The 25,558-nt window shown below is 40.5% G+C and overlaps 1 protein-coding gene and 1 long non-coding RNA gene across 4 annotated transcripts in view; one reads left to right on the top strand and one right to left on the bottom strand.

Annotated features, from left to right (window-relative positions):
* SLC17A5 (solute carrier family 17 member 5) overlaps window positions 1-15,391 on the top strand; it is an 89,511-nt gene extending 74,120 nt beyond the window's left edge. Inside the window, exon 11 of one of the 3 annotated variants that reach the window (XM_040239041.1) lies at window positions 14,012-15,391. In XM_040239041.1, coding sequence (XP_040094975.1) covers window positions 14,012-14,149 — 138 coding nt within the window. In that variant the 3' untranslated portion in view covers window positions 14,150-15,391. The remainder of the gene's footprint in view (window positions 1-14,011) is intronic. The other 2 variants (XM_040239042.1, XM_040239043.1) reach the window with 2 other exon arrangements.
* LOC120862890 overlaps window positions 11,897-25,558 on the bottom strand; it is a 14,457-nt gene continuing 795 nt past the window's right edge. Inside the window, exons 2-3 of the long non-coding RNA XR_005720872.1 lie at window positions 25,233-25,301; window positions 11,897-13,085 (exon numbers count right to left, since the gene is read on the bottom strand). This is a non-coding gene — a long non-coding RNA (uncharacterized LOC120862890). The remainder of the gene's footprint in view (window positions 13,086-25,232; window positions 25,302-25,558) is intronic.

Here is a 25,558-nt window from a genome sequence, read left to right as displayed (position 1 = left end):
AGTACTGGAGTGGGGTGCTTAGAAGTTAGGAGGAGATAAATAGCAAATTTTCTGTTTAGAGCTGTTACTGTGTGGAATGGGCTGCCCTATGACTTAGTGGGCTTCCCTAGTGGCTCAGCAGTAAATAATCTACCTGCAATGTAGGAGACACAGGTTCAATGTGGGTTCCATCCCTGGTTTGGGAAGGTCTCCTAGAGGAGGAAAATGGCAACCCACTCCAGTGTTCTTGCCTGGGAAAGCCTGTGGACAGAGGAGCCTGGCGTATTACAGTCCATCAGGTTGCAAGAGTCAGACACAGGGCTTCCCTGGCAGCCCAGTGGTAAAGAGCTCACCTGCCAGTGCAGGAGACATGGGTTCGATCCCTGGTCTGGGACAGTCCCACATGCTGCAGAGCAACTAAGCCAGTGCACCACAACTACTGAAGTCCATGCACCTGTAACCTGTGTTCCACAACAAGAGAAGCCACCACAATGAGAGGCCTGCATCTAGAATGTAGCCCCCGCTCGCCACAACTACAGAGAGCCCGTGCAGCAACAAAGACCCAGCAAGGCCAAAATAAATAAATAAACAAAAATCTTTTAAAAAAGAGTCAGACATGACTTAGCAACTAAACCACCACCACCTTGAATTAGTGAGCCTTGAAATAGTCAAACATATATTCAACTGGAACTTCTTTTATTTTCTTCCGCTCTATTTATTTTTTATTTTTTAAACTTATTTATTTTAATTGGAGGCTAATTACTTTACAATATTGTAGTGGTTTTGGCCATACATTGACATGAATCAGCCATGGGTTTACATGTGTACCCCATCCTGAACTCCACTCCCACCTCCTTCCCCATCCCATACCTCTGGGCCATCCCAGTGCACCAGCCCTGAGCACCTTGTCTCATGCATCAAACCTGGACTGGCAATCTATTTCACATATGATAATATACATGTTTCACTGCCATTCTCCCAAATCATCCCACCCTCGCCTCCTCCCACAGAGTCCAAAAGACTGTTCTATACATCTGTGTTTCTTTTGCTGTCTCGCATATAGGGTTATCATTACTATCTTTCTAAATTCCATATATATGTGTTAGTATACTGTATTGGTGTTTTTCTTTCTGAATTAGTTCACTCTGTATAATAGGCTCCAGTTTCATCCATCTCATTAGAACTGATTCAAATGTACTCTTTTTAATATTCTGTTGTGTATATGTACCACAGCTTTCTTATCCATTCGTCTGCCAATGGACATCTAGGTTGCTTCCATGTCCTGGATATTATAAACAGTGCTGTGATGAACATTGGGGTACATATGTCTCTTTCAATTCTGGTTTCCTCGATGTGTATGCCCAGCAGTGGGATTGCTGGGTCATAAGGCAGTTCTATTTCCAGTTTTTTAAGGAATCTCCACACTCTTCTCCATAGTAGCTGTACTAGTTTTCATTCCCATGAACAGTGTAAGAGGGTTCCCTTTTCTACACACCCCCTCCAACATTTATTGTTTGTAGACTTTTGGATAGCAGCCATTCTGACCTGCATGAAATGGTATCTCGTTGTGGTTTTGATTTACATTTCTCTGATAATGAGTGATGTTGAGCATCTTTTCATGTGTTTGTTAGCCATCTGTATGTCTTCTTTGGAGAAATGTCTGTTTAGTTCTTTGGCCCATTTTATTTTTCTGGAATTGAACTGCAGGAGTTGCTTGTATATTTTTTAGATTAATTCTTTGTCAGTTGCTTCCTTTGCTATTATTTTCTCCTATCCTGAAGGCTGTCTTTTCACCATGCTTATAGTTTCCATTCTTCTGCAAAAGCTTTTAAGTTTAATTAGGTCCCATTTGTTTATTTTTGCTTTTATTTCCATTACTCTGGGAGGTGGGTCATAGAGGATCCTGCTGTGATTTACGTCAGAGAGTGTTTTGCCTATGTTTTCCTCTAGGAGTTTTATAGTTTCTGGTCTTACGTTTAGATCTTTAATCCATTTTGAGGTTTTTTTGTGTGTGTATAGTGTTAGAAAGTGTTCTAGTTTCATTCTTTTACAAGTGGTTGACCAGTTTTCCCAGTACCACTTGTTACAGAGATTATCTTTTCTCCATTGTATATTCTTGCCTCCTTTGTCAGAGATAAGGTGTCCATAGGTGTGTGGACTTATCTCTGGGCTTTCTATTTTGTTCCATTGATCTGTATTTCTGTCTTTGTGCCAGTACCATACTGTCTTGATGACTGTGGCTTTGTAGTAGAGCCTGAAGTCAGGCGAGTTGATTCCTCCAGTTCCATTCTTCTTTCTCAAGATTGCTTTGGCTATTCGAGGTTTTTTGTATTTCCATACAAATTGTGAAATTATTTGTTCTAGTTCTCTGAAAAATACCACTGGTAGCTTGATAGGGATTGCATTGAATCTGTAGATTGCTTTGGGTAGTATGCTCATTTTCACTATATTGATTCTTCCAATCCATGAGCATGGTATATTTCTCCATCTATTAGTGTCCTCTTTGATTTCTTTCATCAGTGTTTTATAGTTTCCTATATATAGGTCTTTAGTTACTTTAGGTAGATATATTCCTAAGTATTTTATTCTTTTCATTGCAATGGTGAATGGAATTGTTTCCTTAATTTCTCTTGTTTTCTCATTGTTAGTGTATAGGAATGCAAGGGATTTCTGTGTGTTGATTTTATATCCTGCAACTTTACTATATTCATTGATTAGCTCTAGTAATTTTCTGGTGAAGTCTTTAGGGTTTTCTATGTAGAGGATCATGTCATCTGCAAACAGTGAGAGTTTTACTTCTTCTTTTCCAATCTGGATTCCTTTTATTTCTTTTTCTGCTCTGGTTGCTGTGGCTAAAACTTCCAAAACTATGTTGAATAGTAGCGGTGACAGTGGGCACCCTTGTCTTGTTCCTGACTTTAGGGGAAATGCTTTCAATTTTTCACCATTGAGGATAATGTTTGCTGTGGGTTTGTCATATATAGCTTTTATTATGTTGAGGTATGTTCCTTCTATTCCTGCTTTCTGGAGGGTTTTTTTAATCACAAATGGATGTTGAATTTTGTCAAAGGCTTTCTCTATCTATTGAGATAATCATATAGTTTTTATCTTTCAATTTGTTAATGTGGTGTATTACATTGATTGATTTGTGGATATTAAAGAATCCTTGTGGTCAGGTGTGGATGTGAGATTTGGACTGTGAAGAAAACTGAGCACTGAAGAATTGATGCTTTTGAACTGTGGTGTTGGGGAAGACTCTTGAGAGTCCCTTGGATTGCAAGGAGATCCAACCAGTCCATTCTAAAGGAGATCAGTTCTGGGTGTTCTTTGGAAGGACTGATGCTAAAGCTGAAACTCCAATACTTTGGCCACCTCATGTGAAGAGTTGACTCATTGGAAAAGACTCTGATGCTGGGAGGGATTGGGAGCAGGAGGAGAAGGGGATGACAGAGGATGAGATGGCTAGAAGGCATCACCAACCTGATGGACATGAGTTTGAGTAAACTCTGGGAGTTGTTGATGGAAGGGAGGCCTGGTGTACTGCGATTCACGGGGTCGCAAAGAATCGGACACAACTGAGGGACTGAACTGAATTGAACTGCATCCTCGGATAAAGCCCACTTGGTCATGATTTATGATCTTTTTAATATGTTGTTGGATTTTGTTTGCCAGAAGTTTGTTAAGGATTTTTGCATCTGTGTTCATCAGTGATATTGGCCTGTAGTTTTCTTTTTTTGTGGCATGTTTGTTTTGTTTTGGTATTAGGGTGATGTTGGCCTCATAGAATGAGTTTGGAAGTTTACCTGCCTCTGCAGTTTTCTGGAAGAGTTTGAGTAGGACAGGTGTTAGCTCTTCTCGAAATTTTTGGTAGAATTCAGCTGTGAAGCTCTCTAGTCCTGGGGTTTTGTTTGCTGGAAGATTTCTGATTACAGTTTCAATTTCCATGCTTGTGATGGGTCTGTTAAGATTTTCTATGTCTTCCTGGTTCAGTTTTGGAAAGTTATACTTTTCTAAGAATTTGTCCATTTCTTCCAAGTTGTCCATTTTATTGGCATATAGTTGCTGATAGTAGTCTCTTATGATCCTTTGTATTTCTGTATTGTCTGTTGTGATTTCTCCATTTTCACTTCTAATTTTGTTGATTTGATTCTTCTCCCTTTGTTTCTTGATGAGTTTGACTAATAGTTTGTCTATTTTATTTATCTTCTCAAGAACCAGCTTTTAGCTTTGTTGATTTTTGCTATGGTCTCTTTTGTTTCTTTTGCATTTATTTCTGCCCTAATTTTTAAGATTTCTTTCCTTCTACTAACCCTGGAGTTCTTCATTATTTCCTTTTCTAGTTGTTTTAGGTGTAGAGTTAGGTTATTTATTTGACTTTTTTTTGTTTCTTGAGGTAAGCCTGTATTGCTATGAACCGTCCCCTTAGCACTGCTTTTACAGTGTCCCATAGGTTTTGGGTTGTTGTTTTTTCATTTTCATTCATTTCTATGCATATTTTGATTTCTTTTTTTATTTCTTCTGTGATTTGTTGGTTATTCAGAAGCATATTGTTTATCCTCCATATGTTGGAATTTTTAGTAGGTTTTTTTTTTTCCTGTAATTGAGATCTAATCTTACTGCATTGTGGTCAGAAAAGATGCTTAGAATAATTTCAGGTTTTTTTAATATACCAAGGCAATATTTATGGCCCAGGATGTGATCTATCCTAGAGAAGGTTCCATGTGCTCTTGAGAAAAAGGTGAAATTCATTGTTTTGTGGTGAAATGTCCTACAGATATCAATTAGGTCTAACTGATCCATCGTATCATTTAAAGTTTGTGTTTCCTTGTTAATTTTCTGTTTAGTTGATCTATCCATAGGTGTGAATAGGGTATTTAAGTCTCCCACTATTATTGTGTTTTTGTTAATTTCCCCTTCCATACTTGTTAGCATTTGCCTTACATATTGTGGTGCCCCTATGTTGGATGCATATATATTTATAATTGTTATATCTTCTTCTTGGATGGATCCTTTGATCATCATGTAGTGTCCTTCTTTGTCCCTTTTCACAGCCTTTGTTTTAAAGTCTATTTTATCTGATATGAGTATTGCTACTCCTGCTATCTTTTGGTCTCTATTTTTGTGAAATATCTTTTTCCAACCCTTCACTTTCAGTCTGTATGTGTCCCTTGTTTTGAGGTGGGTCTTTTGTAGACAGCATGTATAGGGGTCTTCTTTTTGCATCCATTCAGCCAGTCTTTGTCTTTTCATTGGAGCATTCAACCCATTTACATTTAAGGTAATTGTTGATAAGCATGATCCCGTTGCCATTTACTTTGTTGTTTTGGGTTCGAGTTTATACATCCTTTCTGTGTTTCCTGTCTAGAGAAAATCCTTTAGCATTTGTTGCAGAGATGGTTTGGTGGTACTGAATTCACTCAGCTTTTGCTTGTCTGTAAAGCTTTTGACAGAATGTGGTCCACTGGAGAAGGAAATGGCAAACCACTTCAGTATTCTCGCCTTGAGAACCCCATGAACAGTATGAAAAGGCAAAATAATAGGATACTGAAAGAGGAACTCCCCAGGTCAGTAAGTGCCCAATATGCTACTGGAGATCAGTGGAGAAATAACTCCAGAAAGAATGAAGGGATGGAACCAAAGCGAAAACAATACCCAGTTGTGGATGTGACTGGTGATAGAAGCAAGATCCGATGCTGTAAAGAGCAATATTGCATAAGAACCAGGAATGTCAGGTCCATGAATCAAGGCAAATTGGAAGTGGTCAAACAGGAGATGGCAAGAGTGAACGTCGACATTCTAGGAATCAGCGAACTAAAATGGACTGGAATGGGTGAATTTAACTCAGATGACCATTATACTACTGTGGGCAGGAATCCCTTAGAAGAAATGGAGTAGCCATCATGGTCAACAAAAGAGTCTGAAATGCAGTACTTGGATGCAATCTCAAAAATGACAGAATGATCTCTGTTCATTTCCAAGGCAAACCATTCAATATCACAGTAATCCAAGTCTATGTCCCAACCAGTAACGCTGAAGAAGCTGAAGTTGAACAGTTCTATGAAGACCTACAAGACCTTTTAGAACTAACACCCAAAAAAGATATCCTTTTCATTATACGGGACTGGAATGCAAAAGTAGGAAGTCAAGAAACACCTGGAGTAACACGCAAATTTGGCCTTGGAATGCAGAATGAAGCAGGGCAAAGACTAATAGAGTTTTGCCAAAAAAATGCACTGGTCGTAGCAAACACCCTCTTCCAACAACACAAGAGAAGACTCTACACATGGACATCACCATATGGTCAACACTGAAATCAGATTGATTATATTCTTTGCAGCCAAAGATGGAGAAGCTCTATACAGTCAACAAAAACAAAACAGTAGCTGACTGTGGCTCAGATCATGCACGCCTTATTGCCAAATTCAGATTTAAATTGAAGAAAGTAGGGAAAACCACTAGACCATACAGGTATGACCTAAATCAAATCCCTTATGATTATACAGTGGAAGTGAGAAATAGATTTAAGGGACTAGATCTGATATGTAGAGTGCCTGATGAATTATGGATGGAGGTTCATGACATTGTACAGGAGACAGGGATCAAGACCATCCCCATGGAAAAGAAATGCAAAAAAGCAAAAATGGGTGTCTGGGAAGGCCTTACAAATAGCTGTGAAAAGAAGAGAAGCAAAAAGCAAAGGAGAAAAGGAAAGATATAAACATCTGAATGCAGAGTTCCAAAGAATATCAAGAAGAGATAAGAAAGCCTTCCTCAGCAATCAATGCAAAGAAATAGAGGCAAACAACAGAATGGGAAAGACTAGAGATGTCTTCAAGAAAATTAGAGATACCAAGGGAACATTTCATGTAAAGATGGGCTTGATAAAGGACAGAAATGGTATGGACCTAACAGAAGCAGAAGATATTAAGAAGAGGTGGCAAGAATACACAGAAGAACTGTACAAAAAAGATCTTCATGACCAAGATAATCACGATGGTGTGATCACTCACCTAGAGCCAGACATCGTGGAATGTGAAGTCAAATGGGCCTTAGAAAGCATCATTACAAACAAAGCTAGCGGAGGTGATGGAATTCCAGTTGAGCTATTTCAAATTCTGAAAGGTGATGCTGTGAAAGTGCTGCACTCAATATGCCAGGAAATTTGGAAAACTCAGCAGTGGCCGCAGGACTGGAAAAGGTCAGTTTTCATTCCAATCCCAAAGAAAGCCAATGCCAAAGAATGCTCAAACTACCGCACAATTCCACTCATCTCACACACTAGTAAAGTAATGCTCAAAATTCTCCAAGCCAGGCTTCAGCAATACGTGAACCGTGAACTTTCAGATGCTCAAGCTGGTTTTAGAAAAGGCAGAGGAACCAGAGATCAAATTGCCAACATCCACTGGATCATGGAAAAAGCAAGAGAGTTCCAGAAAAACATCTATTTCTGCTTTATTGACTATGCCAAAGCCTTTGACTGTGTGGATCACAATAAAGTGTGGAAAATTGTTCAAGAGATGGGAATACCAGACCACCTGACCTGCCTCTTGAGAAACCTATATGCAGGTCAGGAAGCACCAGTTAGAACTGGACATGGAACAACAGACTGGTTCCAAATAGGAAAAGGAGTATGTCAAGGCTGTATATTGTCACCCTGCTTATTTAACTTATATGCAGAGTACATCATGAGAAACGCTGGGCTGGAAGAAGCACAAGCTGGAATCAAGATTGCTGGGAGAAATATCAATAACTTCAGATATGCAGATGACACCACCCTTATGGCAGAAAGTGAAGAGGAACTAAAAAGCCTCTTGATGAAAGTGAAAGTGGGGAGTGAAAAAGTTGGCTTAAAGTTCAACAGTCAGAAAACGAAGATCATAGCATCTGGTCCCATCACTTCATGGGAAATAGATGGAGAAACAGTTGAAACAGTGTCAGACTTTATTTTGGGGGGCTCCAAAATCACTGCAGATGGTGACCGCAGCCATGAAATTAAAAGACGGTTACTCCTTGGAAGAAAAGTTATGACCAACCTAGATAGTATATTAAAAAGCAGAGACATTACTTTGCCAACAAAAGTCCATCTAGTCAATGCTATGGTTTTTCCAGTGATCATGTATGGATGTGAGAGTTGGATTGTGAAGAAAGTTGAGCGCTGAAGAATTGATGCTTTTGAACTGTGGTGTTGGAGAAGACTCTTGAGAGTCCCTTGGACTGCAAGGAGATCCAACTAGTTCATTCTGAAGATCAGCCCTGGGATTTCTTTGGAAGGAATGATGCTAAAGCTGAAACTCCAGTACTTTGGCCACCTTATGCGAAGAGTTGACTCATTGGGAAAGACTCTGATGCTGGGAGGCACTGAGGGCAGGAAGAGAAGGGGACAACAGAAAGATAGCTGGATGGCATCACTGACTCGATACACATGAGTCTGAGTGAACTCCGGGAGTTGGTGATGGACAGGGAGGCCTGGCCTGCTGCTATCCATGGGGTTGCAAAGAGTCGGACATGACTGAGCTACTGAACTGAACTGAAAGCTTTTGATTTCTCCTTCATATTTGAATGAGATCCTTGCTGGGTACAGTAATCTGAGTTGTAAGTTTTTCTCTTTCATCACTCTAAGTATGTCCTGCCATTCCCTTCTGGCCTAAAGAGTTTCTATTGAAAGATCAGCTGTTATCCTTATGGGAATCCCCTTGTGTGTTATTTCTTTTTCCCTTGCCGCTTTTAATATTTGTTCTTTGTGTTTGATCTTCATTATTTGATTAATATGTGTCTTGGGGTGTTTCACCTTGGGTTTATCCTGTTTGGGACTCTCTGCGTTTCTTGGACTTGGGTGACTATTTCCTTCCCCATTTTAGGGAAGTTTTCAACTATTATCCCTCAAGTATTTCTCATGGTCTTTCTTTTTGTCTTCTTCTTCTGCGACTCCTATGATTCGAATGTTGGGGCATTTAACATTGTCCCAGAGGTTTCTGAGGTTGTCCTCATTTCTTTTAATTCATTTTTCTTTTTTCCTCTATGCTTCATTTATTTCTACCACTCTATCTTCTACCTCACTTATCCTATCTTCTGCTTCCATTATTCTACTGTTGGTTCCCTCCAGAGTGTTTTTGATCTCATTTATTGCATTATTCATTATTGATTGGCTCTTTTATTTATTCTAGGTCTTGTTAAACATTTCTTGTATCTTCTCAATCCTTGTCTCCAGGCTATTTATCTGTAACTCCATTTTGTTTTCAAGATTTTGGATCATTTTTACTGTCATTATTCTGAATTCTTTTCAGGTAGGCTCCCTGTCTCCTCTTTTGTTTGGTTTGGTGGGCATTTATCATGTTCCTTTACCTGCTGCCACCTGACCTGCCTCTTGAGAAACCTATAGGCATGTCAGGAAGCAACAGTTAGAACTGGACATGGAACAACAGACTGGTTCCAAATAGGAAAAGGAGCACATCAAGGCTGTATATTGTCACCCTGCTTATTTAATTTATATGCAGAGTACATCACGAGAAACGCTGGACTGGAAGAAGCACAAGCTGGAATCAAGATTGCCGGGAGAAATATCAGTCACCTCAGATATGCTGATGATACCACCTTTATGGCAGAAAGTGAAGAGGAACTAAAAAGCCTCTTGATGAAAGTGAAAGAGAAGAGTGAAAAAGTTGGCTTAAAGCTCAACAGTCAGAAAACGAAGATCATGGCATCTGGTCCCATCACTTTATGGGAAATAGATGGGGAAACAGTGGAAACAGTGTCACACTTTATTTTGGGGGGCTGCAAAATCACTGCAGATGGTGATTGCAGCCATGAAATTAAAAGACGCTCACCCCTTGGAAGAAAAGTTATGACCAACCTAGATAGTATATTAAAAAGCAGAGACATTACTTTGCCAACAAAGGTCCATCTAGTCAAGGCTATGGTTTTTCCAGTGGTCATGTATGGATGTGAGAGTTGGACTGTGAAGAAGGCTGAGCGCCGAAGAATTGATGCTTTTGAACTGTGGTGTTGGAGAATACTCTTGAGAGTCACTTGAACTGCAAGGAGATCCAACCAGTCCATTCTGAAGGAGATCAGTCCTCAGTGTTCATTGGAAAAACTGATGCTGAAGCTGAAACTTCAATACTTTGGCCACCTCATGCGAAGAGTTGACTCATTGGAAAAGACTCTGATGCTTGGAGGGATTGGGGGCAGGAGGAGAAGGGGATGATAGACAATGAGATGGCTGATGGCATCACCGACTCGATGGACATGAGTTTGAGTGAAATCCGGGAGTTGGTGGTGGACAGGGAGGCCTGGCGTGCTGCGATTCATGGGGTCGCAAAGAGTTGAACGCGACTGAGCGACTGAACTGAACTTTACCTGCTGAGTATTTCTCTGCCTTTTCTGTATTCTGTCAGTTTGTGGTCCTCTTTATTGTGGAGGTTCCTCCCTGTGTTGGACGCGTGGCTTGTCAAGGTTTCCTGGTCAGTGAAGCTTGTGTTGGTGTTCTGGTGGGTGGAGCTGGATTTCTTCTCTCTCGAGTGCAATTAAGTGTCCAGTAGTGAGTTTTGAGATGTCTCTGGGTTTGGTGTGACTTTTGACAGCCTGTATATTGAAGCTCAGGGCTATGTTCCTGCTTTGCTGGAGAATTTGCATGGTTTGTCTTGCTCTGGAATTTGTTGTCTCTTGGGTGGTGCTTCGTTTCAGTGTAGGTATGGAGGCTTTTGGATGAGCTCTTATCAATTAATATTCCCTGGAGTCAGAAGTTCTCTGGTGTTCTCAGGTTTTGGACTTAAGCCTCCTGCCTCTGGTTTTCAGTCTTATTCTTACAGTAGCCTCAAGACTTCTCCATCCATACAGCACCGATGACAAAACATCTAGGTTAATGGTGAAAAGATTCTCCACAGTGAGGGACACCCAGAGAGGTTCACAGAGTTACATGGAGAATAGAAGAGGTAAGGAGGGAGATAGAGGTGACCAGGAGGAGAAGAGGGGGAATCAAAAGGGGAAAGAGCAATCTAGCCAGTACTCAATTCTTTGTGTCAACTGGCACTTCTTGAGTGCTTATTTGTGTGACAGATACAAAGGATTCGAAGGCAAAATAGCAAATTCTACATTTGAGAAGCTCATTATTTGAAGGTTGTATGTAATAAATTTTTTAAAAAGTGCAGTGTGACAAAGGCACAAAAAGATGTGTGTAGAGTGCTGTGGGCACAGAGAAGGGAACAGCCAGTTTGTGAGGACGGAGACTGGAGGGGTGAGCCGGAGTGTGGGAGGGGCTGCCGCTCCCCCCCACCCCCAGTGCCCAGGCACTGCCCTGGAAACACCGTGGACCCGGGGCGGGTCTGCCCTGAAGCCAGAAGGCCGCATGAGGCCAGATCACTAAGCAGAGACTCTTGAGTTGTATAAGAAACCAAATTCAGCAACCTCAAAGGCCCTTTCAAACTCTAGTTTTCCTACTGTTTAAGAAAATCTAAAGGACTAGTGAAATTGGATTCTTCAAGAGGCTTATTTAAATCTCTATAAATAGACTTAATTTTCTGTCTCTGTGATGAAATTAACACTATCCAGTCCTTAGGATTTTCAGGCTATGCCTACAAATTGTCTTATTACCAAATACTCTGACTTCAGACATGTGTGTTCACGGCAGGTGGCGCTCTCTACCATTTCTAATTCCTTACTCAAGTGAATCAGTGCCTCCTTGTTACGATTTTCTCTCACTTAATGGAAAGGAATGTTGGAATGTCTCAGCATGGTCAGGTCACAGATGTTTAGCCTCATCTTCCTGGAGCACTGTGGCAACACAAGAACCTAAGTCAGCACACTACCATGAGTAATTCCATACATTCTCAACAGTCCTGGCACTTCTGCTTGGAAGATACTGACTCCTGAATTCAAGTCTTGAATGTTTGTAAAGTGGAAATGAACTGGATTTCAGATATGTTGTTTTAGCATTTAATATTATTAGAAGGCCATTCTTGTAATTTACTATTTTTTTAATACTTTTATTTATTTTTGGTTGTGCTGGGTCTTCATTACTGTGCGTGGGTTTTTGCTAGTTGTGGCAGGCAGGAGCAACTCTTTACTGTGTTGTATGGGCTTCTCATTGCAGTGGCTTCTCTTGTTGCAGAGCATGGGCTCTAGGTGCAGGCTTCGGTAGTTGCAGCACCTGGGCTCAGCAGTTGCAGTTCCAGGGCTCTAGAGCTCGGACCCAATCCAGTAGTTGTGACCCAGAGGTTTAGTTGCTCCGCAGCATGTGGAATCTTCCCGGACCAGGGATCAAACCTGTGTCCTCTGCATTGACTGGTGGATTCTCACCCACTGTGCCACCAGGGAAGGCCAAAAGGCCATTATTTTTTTTTAAAAAGGAAAAGCACATTTGCCTTTACAATTGTAATTACTTACAATTAAAGTTTACTGCACAACCACAAAAGTTTTGTGGAATGAGTCAGAACATAAATAAATAATGAAATAGGGAGTTCCCTGGAAGTCCGTGGTTAGGATTTGGCACTCACTGCCGTGGCCCAGGTTCAGTCAGTGAGCTGAGATCCCACAAGCTGTGTGACATGGCCAAAAATTAAGAAGAAGAATGAAATAAAAGGTCAGAGCGTGCCTGAGCTTTTGTTACGACAAAACAGTATTCTCTAAAAACTGGTGGAACTCTTTTTGTTAAGAGGCAAACTAGAAGCTTTGTGAATTTCTGATAATACTGATTGATTTTAAGTCGCCCATTGCCTCCAGATAACACTGAAGTGTTATTTCATCCTGCAGATCACACAGAGCAGCTTTGTCTTGGAATCCTAAGAAACCGTCTTAAACCTGTCTCTCTGGTTTATAATTACTGACCGACTTCTACCCTAGGATGATAACACATTGTTAGCAACCATATCTAAATAGTCCCTAAAATTTAAGAAGCAGTTCTAAGATTTTGTTCACCACAATACATTCATCTCAGATAAGCATAATTAACCACAGAGTGCTCCTTTCTTTCTTTTTCCTTTTTTCCTAAATAAATCCCTTCATGCCCGCTTCCACCTTCCTGGTTTCCTTTTTCTTCCTCATTGCCAGTTCTGCTGCTTGTTTTGTTCTTTTCTAAGTGCTGCAAATGTAGCGCTCCAGTTACACTGAAACTGGGAAAATCCAAAAAAAAAAGGTTATTAAAGATAGTCACAAGACCCAGAGATTTAGATAACTACTGGATATTTTTTACATAAATTATTTTTATTGCGTGAAAATGTCATAATTCGTAATGATTAGACTACTGGATATTTTTGTACTGGATTACATGCTGTATCTTTTTGATCTCTCACTGACAAATCCCATCCACATCGTGTGTTGTGTGCCATTCAAGAGCCCTGCAGGATCTTTCAAGCCATGTCTCAAACTTGAACTTCAAAGTCCGTCTTAACTCATCCTTACTTGATCTGCCCCTAACACATTCCATGTGAGTACTTAGGAGGTGATGTGCTGGCGTAATACTAATACTTTCCTAGTAACACACGATTCGAGGATATACCAATGTTTTATTTTTAGTAAACTTTTTCTTGAAGTATAACATGCATTTTTAAAATGCACAAATCCTAAGTACATAGTAGGACAAATCTTCACAAAGTTAAAACATCCATGTAACCCGCACCCACCCAATCAAGAAACAGAACGTTATCTCTCTTGCACAGTGGCCAGGTAGCCCTTCCTATCTCTTTCATCCTCACCAAGAGGAACCACTATCCTGACTTCTTAACACCATAGATTAGCTTTGTCTGATTGGCTTTATATCAATAGAATCACTCAGTACTCTTTTGTGTCTGGCTTCTTTTGACTTAACGTTTTGTGAGCTGTATCTATGTTGTTGTGGGTCATTCATTCTCGTTGCTGTATAGTATTTCATTGAATACATATGCCACAAGTTCACTGTTGATGGGCATTTGTGTTGTTCAGGTTTTATGAATAATGCTACTGCTATGTAACAACAGTCTTGAGGCACCACCTTTTTTAAAAACCGAACTACATACAAGATATTTTTGCATTCACATCTTTTTCCTCTCTTTCTCCACAGAACACTATTGGAGAATGGCAAACTGTTTTCTGCATCGCTGCTGCTATCAATGTATTTGGTGCCATTTTCTTCACACTATTTGGCAAAGGTGAAGTGCAAAACTGGGCTGTCAGTGATCACCAAGGACACAGAAACTGAAGGAACCAATAAATAATCCTATCTCTATTAATGTATCTTTGTTTATCATGTAACCTAAAAGTGCCTTTGATATTTTAATGTGTAAGCAATCTATATACAAGAAAAAATTGTACTAGAAAAATTGTATTAGATTTGTAAGGCTTGTAATCATGAAATGTCACTAGTTGCCATATAAGCAAAATTAGCTATTTTTGATTATTATTAACCTGTTTGCTGGAACTTACAATTCAGGGTCACATATCTGGCTGCAAGTCAGGCAACCCGCAATAGGGGAGTTCTATTTATTTATAAGACCATACCTAAAGAGATGAGCTGAAATAGACCCTTCTATACCTTTGCTTAATTAAGGTGGATAATAATTCTCAGGTCTTGTTAAACATCTGTTTTTGTACACCTTCCTCAAAAAATTATTTGTCATCAGCAATCCCTGACATGTAGGTCTCAAACTTTAGCCTCTCCACGGAGCTGGCAGCCACTGTATCATTCAGCCTGGCAACTGCACTGAGGGAAGCATGCCCAGGCAGCTGCCACATGTCCCCTCTCTGGCTTCAGGGACAGTGCCCAGCACTTAGGCAGCATCCAAGACCAGGGTCAGTGCCAAGGCTTTGGATGGTATTCTTCCCCTGGGGCTGTTAATGTGTGGATGAAGCCCTGAGCCAACAGGGACAGCGCGATCCACAGTCATGGTTTCCATGCACCCTCTCCCTTCCCTTCCCAGCACACTGGAGTATTGCCTGGCATGTAACCTGCAAAAGAAAGTGTGATGCCTAATTAGCCACATATAACATCATCCTTGATGATCCTACCTTCACATGGATCAGAGTATAAATCTTCAAGTCCTGTGTTCTAGGAGCTACACCAGAATAATTAAAATATAAAAAGAAGAAAAACATTTTTTTCTGTCTTACACCTAAGTGTCTGGTTGCAGTTCAAGGCTAAAGTGACTTCTACTTCCACATAACCTGCAACCGGTGGTGTTGGTTTCTTTAATCTTATTTTTCCAGTTTTTCCTGGACCATCTTCCAGTGGTTTTGAGCATGCTTTGAGGGCATTTATGTGATTTAGAACTTGATTTATGTTTCATTGTGTATGTTCAACACTACCTGTAATATTTTAACTAAAGCTATTTAATGTAATATGATGTGTATACATTCTGTAAATTAATTTTTAAATCTGTAAATAGCTTTAAGTTGCTATGGTGATATTTCTTTTATAAATCAAAATAAACCTTTCTGGAATGATTTTTTGGGGGGACCTGACAGTTCTGTGATATCTTCTAGTACCCACAGTGGCTATTTTACATCCTTCCTGCCATCTTCCTCAAACCACTGGTCGACCTCTGCATGCATCTCTACCACCACCTGGGCAGGATACTTGGTCCTCTGAGTGACGCAGCATCACAAACCCCTACGGCCATCAGCCTGCCCTTCCTGTTCTCAAAAGGGTCCACTCTTCCCACTAAAACATATGCTTGCATCAGTGATTATATCTTCTCCACCTCCACTAGACCTTGCTTCAGTAATTCCTCTTTAATTTGCTTCCTCAGTCTCTACCTCTCTTCTTGTTCTTTCCCTTCTGTCTCAAAGACACACAAAAGCCTTCTCTAGCCTTTAAAAAGCAAAAATACCAGGGACTTCTCTGGTGGTCTAGTGACAAAGACTCTGCACTCACAATGCTGGGGGCCGGAGTTCAATCCCTACTCAGGGAACTAGATCCCACGTGTCCCAGCAAAGATCAAAGATCCCGTGTGCCCCAACTAAGACCTGACCAAATAAATACTTTTAAAAATACCAAACTCTCCCAGGGACATAAAAATGGTCCAGTGGTTAGAACTCAGTGCTTTCACTGCCAAGGGCTGGGGTTCAGTCCTTGGTTAGGGAACTAAGATCCTGCAAGCAGTGCTGCTTGGCACAATAACAGATAGATGATAGGTAGATAGGGTAGCTTAGATAGTGAAGAATCTGCTTGCAATGCAAGAGACCTGGGTTCGATCCCTGGGTTGGAAAGATCCCCTGGAGAAGGAAATGGCAACCCAATACAGTATTCTTGCCTGGAGAATCCCATGGACAGAGGAGCCTGGCAGGCTACAGTCCATGGGGTCCCAAAGAGTCAAACACAACTGAGCGACTAACAGTTTTACTTTTCACTTTCAGATAGATATATACACACATATATATGAAATATTTCTAGAGTGATAAGAGACTGGAAACAGTAGTTCCTTCTGTAGAGAAAAAATGGTCTACGGGGTGGGGAGGTGGAAAGGAGATTCATTTTCACCTTTTGAAATGCGATAGTATAACCTGCTGCTGCTGCTGCTGCTGAGTCGCTTCAGTCGTGTCCGACTCTGTGCGATCCTATAGACGGCAGCCCACCAGGCTCCCCCGTCCCTGGGATTCTCCAGGCAAGAACACTCGAGTGGGTTGCCATTTCCTTCTCTGAGCGATAGTATAACCTAGTCACATAAAAATATCACTTAAAAAACAAGACACCTGTTACTCAAGCTACTGTGTAAGCCCCACCAGGCTTTCCACTGCCTAATGGACATCCCCAGTGAGCTGTCTTCACTTCACCTGAGAAGTTTAAATCCAGCCTAACTCCCTCACCCCGTTCCCCCAGTAAATAACCATTCCCATCACGATCCTCACTCCTGCTAAGGGTTTCATCTCCCTGTCATGAGGCTCAGGCTTGAAGTCATTTGTTATTCTTCCTCCTCCCTCATCTCCCACCTCACCCTCAACCCTGTTTATAATTAACCACCTGTATTTTCCATTCCAGTCTTTTTAAGACTCTGGAATTTTTTTTTCTTAAAGCTCTTTGGCCATCTCCCAAATAAGATCTTTGCAGCTTTTGTTTCCACCTGGAATAGACAAGTAACCTCACTGCCTTTAGTCTGAACCTCTTGTGCCTGACTTCCCACCTGTGCTGGGTTATTAGTCCAAGTACATCCCACCTCCCAGACCAGGATGCTCCCACAGGGTGAAACGCTCCCACCCCACTTCCCTCTGCCCACCCAACAATTCCTTTACCCAGTATGCTGCAGACCACAGGGGTCCTAAAGAGCTGGGGAGACTGAACAGCAACATCTTAGCTGCTTAATGATTACTTGGTAAATAACCCATTGTTACATGTATTGATTTTTTTTAACTCATTATTACTTTTTCAATAGACTGTTTTCTTCTCAAAAAAGAAACTGAATAAATGTAACACTCAATACAGAAAGGATATGCTAACCTCAAAGTAAGTTATAAGTGGCAGTCATTGGTGAATGGTTTTGAAAGTATTTGAGAATAGCTCAACCCGATATAGACAAAATAATTCTCCCAGTTATACAGCAAGTATTTTCCACACATTCATGAGGTGCTGGGCTTGTTCTTGTACCTGCAATACAGTGTGAAAAAAACAAACCCCTTCTCCCATGAAGTTCACATCCTGATTTATCAAACCTTTTCCTTCATGGGGTCCAGCCTTGGAAATCTTCTATGGAGATTGTCACTATCCACCTAACAATCAAATCCAGGGCAAACAAGCATGCCAGCTGACCTCAGGAAGCTGAGTTACGAAGGAAACAGAGGCAACGCTGGAGTCAGCAGTTTGTGTTAACCATTGTAATGTCCTTCCTGCTTCAGCCTTTGTTTCATTTTCAAGAAATCAGAGATGTTTGAATTTAGATCCTATTGCAAAGTAAATGATTTCTCTGAGGGAAGTTCATCACTGTTAAATAAAATTGCCCCAACAGAAAAACAGTGGTCAAGTATTTAAAGTTAAAGGCAGGAAGCACCCTATAGGAAACGAGCTGGTTCCTCTTCCTCTCAGGAAAAGCACGTTACTGCCTCAGATGACTAGATATGAGGTGAACGTCTAATTTCCATTTAAAAAATAAATAATTTTTTCATAGAAATGTAAAGTGGATCACAACACCTTTTCAGATGCCTCTGTCTTTTAGAGCAACCATAAGAAAAGCCAGTTATAAAAGTTTGTGCTTTAAGAGGGTAACACAGAAAGTAATTTCTTAGAGCTCTGCTATGGCAAGCTTTGAGTACAGGAAGTACTGAAACCAAATGAAATGTAACCCCCTTCCCTGCCACCCTTTTCCGTGTGCCTTGATGAGGAAAAACACTAGTAGTTTTCCGAGTGCCAGCTTACTTTCACTTTATCTTGACGTAGGGGGAGGAGGAAGCTGACATCCAGCCCTGCCAGTCCTGTGCTTCTCGGTGAGGAGCTAGAAAAATAGTCAAGTGACCGCTTTCCTCTCACAGTCTCCCTGCCGGGATAGGCTGTGCTTGGGACAGGGAATCCTCCTTCTGTCCTAAATGTTGTGTTAAGTCTCTTCCTGTCACACTCTCTTCAGCAGAAACCACTGAAATATGCTAGCCCTTCGAGGGTCACTGTCTCTGGGCGATCAAGTGCATACTGGCCTCGTGTTGCATTAGAGCCATTGATAGCCCCTCACTTTGAGTATTTCACAATTTCACCTTCACTCCGCAGCCTGAAACTTGAGCTTCCCACAGAAGTTTGGTTGAGATTGAAAGTGATCGAGATAGGATATACAGCCTTTTAATGCTCAAGAACTGTTCGTGAAAAGTATTGGGATGCTGTCAGAGGAAATTCCAATTGGTATATTGTATAAATTACCTATACAATATGTATGACGTGCGTGCATGCTAAGTCACTTCCATCGTGTTTGACTGCGACCCTAAGGACTGTAGCCCGCCAGGCTTCTCTGTCCATGGAGATTCTCCAGACAAGAATACTGGAATGGGTTGCCATACCCACTTCAAGGGGATCTTCCGGACCCTGGGATCAAACTGGTGTCTTGTGTCTCCTGAACTGACAGGCAGATTCTTTACCACTAGCACCACCTGTGAAGCCCAGTATGTGTGATAATGCACTTTTTTTCCCCCCTGCAACAAAGCTAGTTTAGGTGTCTGCTGTGCTTTGAGTTGTTCTGTCATTAGTCGCAGGGCATTCACAGAGGTCTCTTTTTGATCATCAGCTACATCAGCATACGACTGGTGACAGCATGTGTATTTCACTGTCACATGATTACCTCCCTTAGTATCCACAGATATACCCCCAAATATGCAGGCAACAAGACTCAGTTAAAGCTGGGATCCAAGATACATGCTCTGTTAATGGAGAGGTCTTTGCAGCTTACAGGAACCCCACCAGCAATCTTGGCTCCCCGTGCCAACTTCAACCAAATAAGCCCACTGACTCAAACTATTACATTGAGTTGGGAATTTTGTATCACTATCTCAGCTCAATGCATGACATTAGGGAATGTGTAGCTATTCTATGTTTATTCTATAGCACTATGAATCTTTTTAATGTTTTCTACAAACCTAAGTATGTTGATATGATTCAGTTGCTTCTATGGAAAAAAATAATAATTCATTATTTCCATTCCTGAAATAGAAAACATTTAAAAAGGGGAAGGAACAGAGGAGCCAAGGACACCGACCGTGACTCTGCAACTACCATTCCTGCTATCAGCAAAGATGGGTGATGGTTAGAGCCCGTCGTCCATGTCTGAGGAGCTCAAAGCAATCCTGAGAAAGAAAAACAGAAACTTGAGAAATCAGGCTCCCTGACTTCAGACTATGCTATTAAGCTAAAGCAGTATGGTATTGGCACAAAGACAGACTTATAGATCAATGGAACAGAATAGGAAGCCCCAAAATAAGCCCATTCACATATTCTCAATTAATCTATGACAAAGGAGACAAGAATAATATTGAAGAATATTGAAGTCTCTTCAATAAGTGGTGCTGGGAAAACTAGACAGTTACATATAAAGAATGAAATTAGAACATTCTCTAACACCGTATACAAAAATAAACTCAAAATGGATTAAAGACCTAAATGTAAGACCAAAGACTATAATACTTTTAGAGGAAAACATAGGCAGAAGAGTCTCTGACATAAATCACATCAATATCTTTCTGAACCCACCTCCTTTGTTGTTCAGTCACCCAGTAGTGTCCGACTCTTTGCGACCCCGTGGTCTACAGCTCACCAGGCATCCCAGTCCCTCACCATCTCCCCGTTTGCCCAAGTTCACCTCCTAGAATAATGAAAATAAAAACAAAAATAAGCAAATGGGACCTAATTAAACTTAAAAGCTTTTGCACAGCAAAGGAAACCATGAACAAAATGAAAACACAATCTTCAGTATGGGAGAATATATTTGCAAATGAAGAAACCAATAGGGGATTAATCTCCAAAATGTATATTTTTGTATAAACAGTGCATGCAGCTCAATATCAGAAAAACAAACAAGCCAGTCCAAAAATGGGCTGAAGATCTAAATAGATATTTCTCCAAAGAGGACACATAGATGGTTAAAAAGCACATGAAAAAGTGCTCAACATCACTAATTATGAGAGAAATGCAAATCAAAACTACAGTGAGGTGTCACCTCACACCAGTCAGAATGGCCATCATCAAAAAATTTACAAGCAGTAAGTGCTGGAGAGGGTGTGGAAAAAACAGAACTCCCTTAAACTGTTGGTGGGAATGCAAATTGGTACAGCCACTATGAAAAACAATATGGAGGCTCCATAAAAAACTGAAAATAGAGCTACCAAATGAAGCAGCAATCCTATTCCTGGACATATATCTGGAGAAAACCATAATTTGAAAAGATGCATGCCCCCCAATATTCATTGCAGCATGGTATACAGTAACCAAGACATGGAAGCAATCTAAATGTCCATCAACAGAAGAATGGGAAAAAAGATGTGGTACATATACACAGTGGAATATTGTTTTTGTTGTCATTTAGTCGCTAAGTCATGACTGACTCTTTTGTGACCCCGCAGACTATAGGACTCCTCTGTCCATGGGATGTCTCAGGCAAGAATACTGGAGAGGGTTGCCATTTCCTTCTCCAGGGGATCTTCCCGACCCAGAGATCAAACCCATATTTCCTTCGCTGCAGGTGGATTCTTTACCACTGAGCACCAGGGAAGTCAACAATGGAATATTACTCAGCCATAGAAAGAATGAAATAATACCATTTGCAGCAACATATATGGACCTAGAAATTATCATACAAAGTGAAGTAAGTCAGACAAAGACAAACATCATATGATACTGCTTATATTTGGAACTTAAAAAATGATAGAGATAAACTTATTTACAAAACAGAAACAGACTCACAGCCTTCGAAAATAAACTTATGGTTGCCAAAGGGTTTCAAAAGGTGGCGGGGGAGGAATAAATTAGGAATTTGAGATTAACAAATGTGCACTACTATAAAATAGATAACAAGAACCTACAATATAGCACAAGAAACTCTTTTCACTATTCTTCAATAACCTATATGGGGAAAGAATCTGAGAAAGAATGGATATATGCATATGTACAACTGAATCACTTTTCTATACACCTGAAACTAGCACAACATTGTAAATCAACCATACTCCAGTATAAAATAAAAATTAATTTAACGTTTAAAAATCATGTCTGATTCCCCCCAGGCTTGGACCTAGTTTGAGGTGATATGGCTAACTGTACCAGGAAAGTTAGGACCACTGTCGGTTCAGGACAATGTTGACCTAGTGCCTCCTGCAGGAAGATAGTGAAGAAAATCAGCCTGAACACCAAGGACACCTGCTCCTTCTGTGGCAAAACCAAGACGAAGAGGGAAGCCGCAGCTCACACGTGAAACCGGAGGCTGGTGGGACCTGGACCACACCACCACTGGTACCCTTGCAGTGAAGCCGCCTTAGAGACTGAAGGAGCTGAAAGAACCAGCGGAAGCAACACCGCTGAAAACATCACCAGCCTATAATAAAATAGTTAATTTATATAACAGCTACTCCAACAACAAATCGTCTTTGAACAGTCAATGGAAATACAAATCATTACAACATTTTTGGAGAGTAAGTTGGTAGTAAGTCAAAATTAAACATATTCATTAAACCAAAAAGTCTGCCTATGGTAATCTAGCCTAAAAAGTACTTGAACAAGCACCAAGCATTTTTTAGAGTATTGTCAGTTTTTCATCAGTAAGGAGATTGTTAAAGAAGTTATGGTACCTTCATATAAGAGAATACTATGCAGCCATTAAAAAGTAAGCATGCTGAAACAGAGACATAGGAAAATGTCCATACAATTTGTTTGAAGATGAAAAAGAGCTACCTAACAAAACACATTATCTTATTATATTTTTGTTAAGAAATGAATTATGGATGTGTTGATATATACATGCGAAAGGATCTGTTAATAGTAATATAAAATTAGACAGTGAAAAGAAAAAAATACTGGAAAATATCTTTATCATTTAGGAACAGGGGAAAAATTATCTTTTTTTAGCATTTATTTTTTTGGCTGTGCTGGGTTTTAGTTGAGGCCCATGGGATCTTTTTAATTGTGGCATGCAGAATCTTTAGTTGCAGCATGCGAGATCTAGTTTCCCAACGAAGGATTGACCCTGGGTCCCCTGAATTGGAAGCATAGAGCCTTAGCTACTGGACAACTGGCGAAGTCCCTGGGAGTAAAATTAAATGGTCTTCAGTACATTAAGTACTTCTTTCAGCAAAACATACCAATCAAAGTTAACAGATACTGGAGTAGAGGAGATTGCAACATCTTGTCCATAGAAAAGATTAATATCTAGAATATTCAAAGAGCTCCTACAGATCAACAAGAAAAAGTGAGAAAACCCAACAGAAAAATGAGCAATGAATAGGCAATTCACTTAATAGAAGACAAGATGTCAAACAAGTATATGAAGAGCTGATTAAATTCCCTTGTAGAGACTGGTCCAGTGGTCCAGCCAAGGTGGTCCAGTGGCTAAGACTTTGTGCCCCCAGTGCCAGGGGCATGGGTTCTATCCCTGGTCAGGGAACTCGATCCCACATACTGCAACTAAGAGTTCAACTAAAAATCCTGAGTGCGGCAGCTAACCCAGCACAGCCAAACAAATAAATATTTTTTTAAATAAATAAAAGACTTCACTGGTGGTAGAGTGGATAAGAATCCTCCTGCCAATGCAAGGGACACAGGTTCCATCCCTGGTCTGGAAAGATTCCACATGCTGCAGAGAATTCAACCAAGCCCCAGTGTGCCACAGCTACTAAGCCTGAGTGTTGCAACTACCGAAGCCTGTGAGCCCTAGAGTCCGTGCTTCACAAGAGAAGCACCGCATGAGAAGCCCATGCACTGCGACCGAGAGGAGCCCCAATCGCTGCAACTAGAGAAAGCCCTTGAGCAGCAACGAAGACCCAGTGCAGCCCAAAATGAAATACATAACTCTAAAAAGAAATAAATACAGATTATTCTTCTAATTAATGAATTCCCTTGTAATTATAGAAACAAAAGAAATGCAAATTAAGATATTCCTTTCAAACCATCAAATTGATAAAAATTAGAAAGTTTGATGTCATCAAGTGTTGGCAAAGGATGTGAGGAGAAATTACTGTCCACAGGGAGAAGGGAATATAAACTGGTGTATCCGTTCCAGAAAGCAAAATGATTGCATTTAAATTAAATAAGAATATGTCCTTTGCCCCAGTACACTGCCCCACATCAGGTTATTTGTACCAGAGTAATTCTTGCTCAAGTCCTGAAGGGAACGTATACACCACACTGTTCCTTGTGACAGAGCTGGAGGTGAGCCAGGTGTGCCTCATTAGGGAAACAAAGAAATAAAATGTGGTGACTTTTGCTGAGGAATAATATCACCCAAGAACATGCAGAGACCTCAGAAAGTGTTGCATAAGAAGACTTAATAGCACAATAACCACTTCCAAACATTAAAAACCCATACCAAAATGTGATATTTTCCAGAGATACTTGCATAATGTAGAACATATAAGGATCACAGAGTGAGTGGTGACCCAGGGGAGGAAAATGAAAGCAGAATTAGAGAGAAAAAATTAAAAATAAAAACAATGGGCTTGCCCTGAACCTAAGGTCCTATAAACAGAAGAGTATTAGATAAAAGTAACTTTTAAGCAGGTACTCGGAAAGTGTTGAAGATGGGCCGAGGGAGAAATACTTCCCTTTCTTCTGTTCACTCTTCCACATTCTTTAATTTTTTTTTTAGAATAACTGTGCATTACTTTGATAATTAAAAATAGAAATATTACAGAAGAGTAGTCTTTTGGACTATTAGGGAAATGTTCATAATATGAGGTATAGTGTGATTCCATTTACTTTTGTTTAATAACAGCTTTCTGAGATACAATTCACACACCATAAAATTCATCTTTTTTAAAGTGTACAGTTCAATAGTTGTTAGTACATTACAGAGCTTGTGTGCCCATCACACATTTAATTCCAAAACATTTCATTAGCCCAAAAGGAAACTCCATCTCCCCCAGCTCCAGTCCGTGCCAGCCACTAATCTAGTTTCTGTCTCGAAGTGCTGTCTGTGTGTCTGGCTTCTTTTTAGCATGTTTTCAAAGTTCATCCACGTTGCAGCATGCATCCACATTTCATTCTTTTCAGTCCCAAATAATATTCCATTAAATGGATAGATCACTTTTTGGTTATCCAGTCATCAGCTGAATTCTTTCCACTTTTTAGCAGTTAGGAATAATGTTGCTATGAACATTCATGCATGGTGGTTTGGAGGGGCATATATTTTCATTTCTGTTGAATATAGCAATTCCATTTTTGTTTCAATAAAATAGGCATAGAAAAAAAATCTGAACACACACACACCAAAATGTTAACAGAGGTTATTTCTGGACAGGTAATTATTTTTTTTCCTCCTTTGAGCATTTTTATTTAAAATTTTTGAAAATAAAAATTGATTGTTTAATCAGGAAAAAAAACATATTTTTAAAAGAAAAACAAAAACAAAGCCTCAGTGTCAGCCTGGAACTGATGCCCTGTCTTTCCAACACCAAACTCAGAGCCACTGGCGCTGGAGCTCTTGGCTGGAAAGTTCCACGTCCTCCCCCCCCCCCCCCCCCCCCAGCCCCACCAGTGTCACCACTTTCAAACATTGCACCTCACCCTGGGCGTAAAGTGGCTTCTGTGGCCTACAAAGTGGCCCTTGTTGATATTCCTGTCAGCCACAGGCCATGCCAAATGACCCATATTTACTTGCCAAAAAAACACAGGATACCGTGGAGGCTGCCATTCAGTTTAGGTATCTTCTTTGCTCCATATCCTGGGATAATGTCCATCAGTTTCACTGTAACAGTTTTATATTTTTAAAGAACTGATTATTGAAGCATGTACGCGTGCGCGCGAACACACACACACACACACACACACACACACACACATACCCCTCTCTTCAGAAGCTTGGACACACACATATACGCACACCTCTCTTCAGAAGCTTGGACACACACACACACACACTTCTCTTCAGAAGCTTGGACACACACACACACACACACCCTCTCTTCAGAAGCTTGCACACACACACACCTCTCTTCAGAAGCT

The sequence above is a fragment of the Oryx dammah genome, unplaced genomic scaffold, assembly GCF_014754425.2.
Source record: "Oryx dammah isolate SB20612 unplaced genomic scaffold, SCBI_Odam_1.1 HiC_scaffold_4, whole genome shotgun sequence".
NCBI lineage: Eukaryota > Metazoa > Chordata > Mammalia > Artiodactyla > Bovidae > Oryx > Oryx dammah.
Note: the sequence above shows the minus strand (reverse complement) of the source record. Positions and strands in the feature narration are given on the sequence as shown.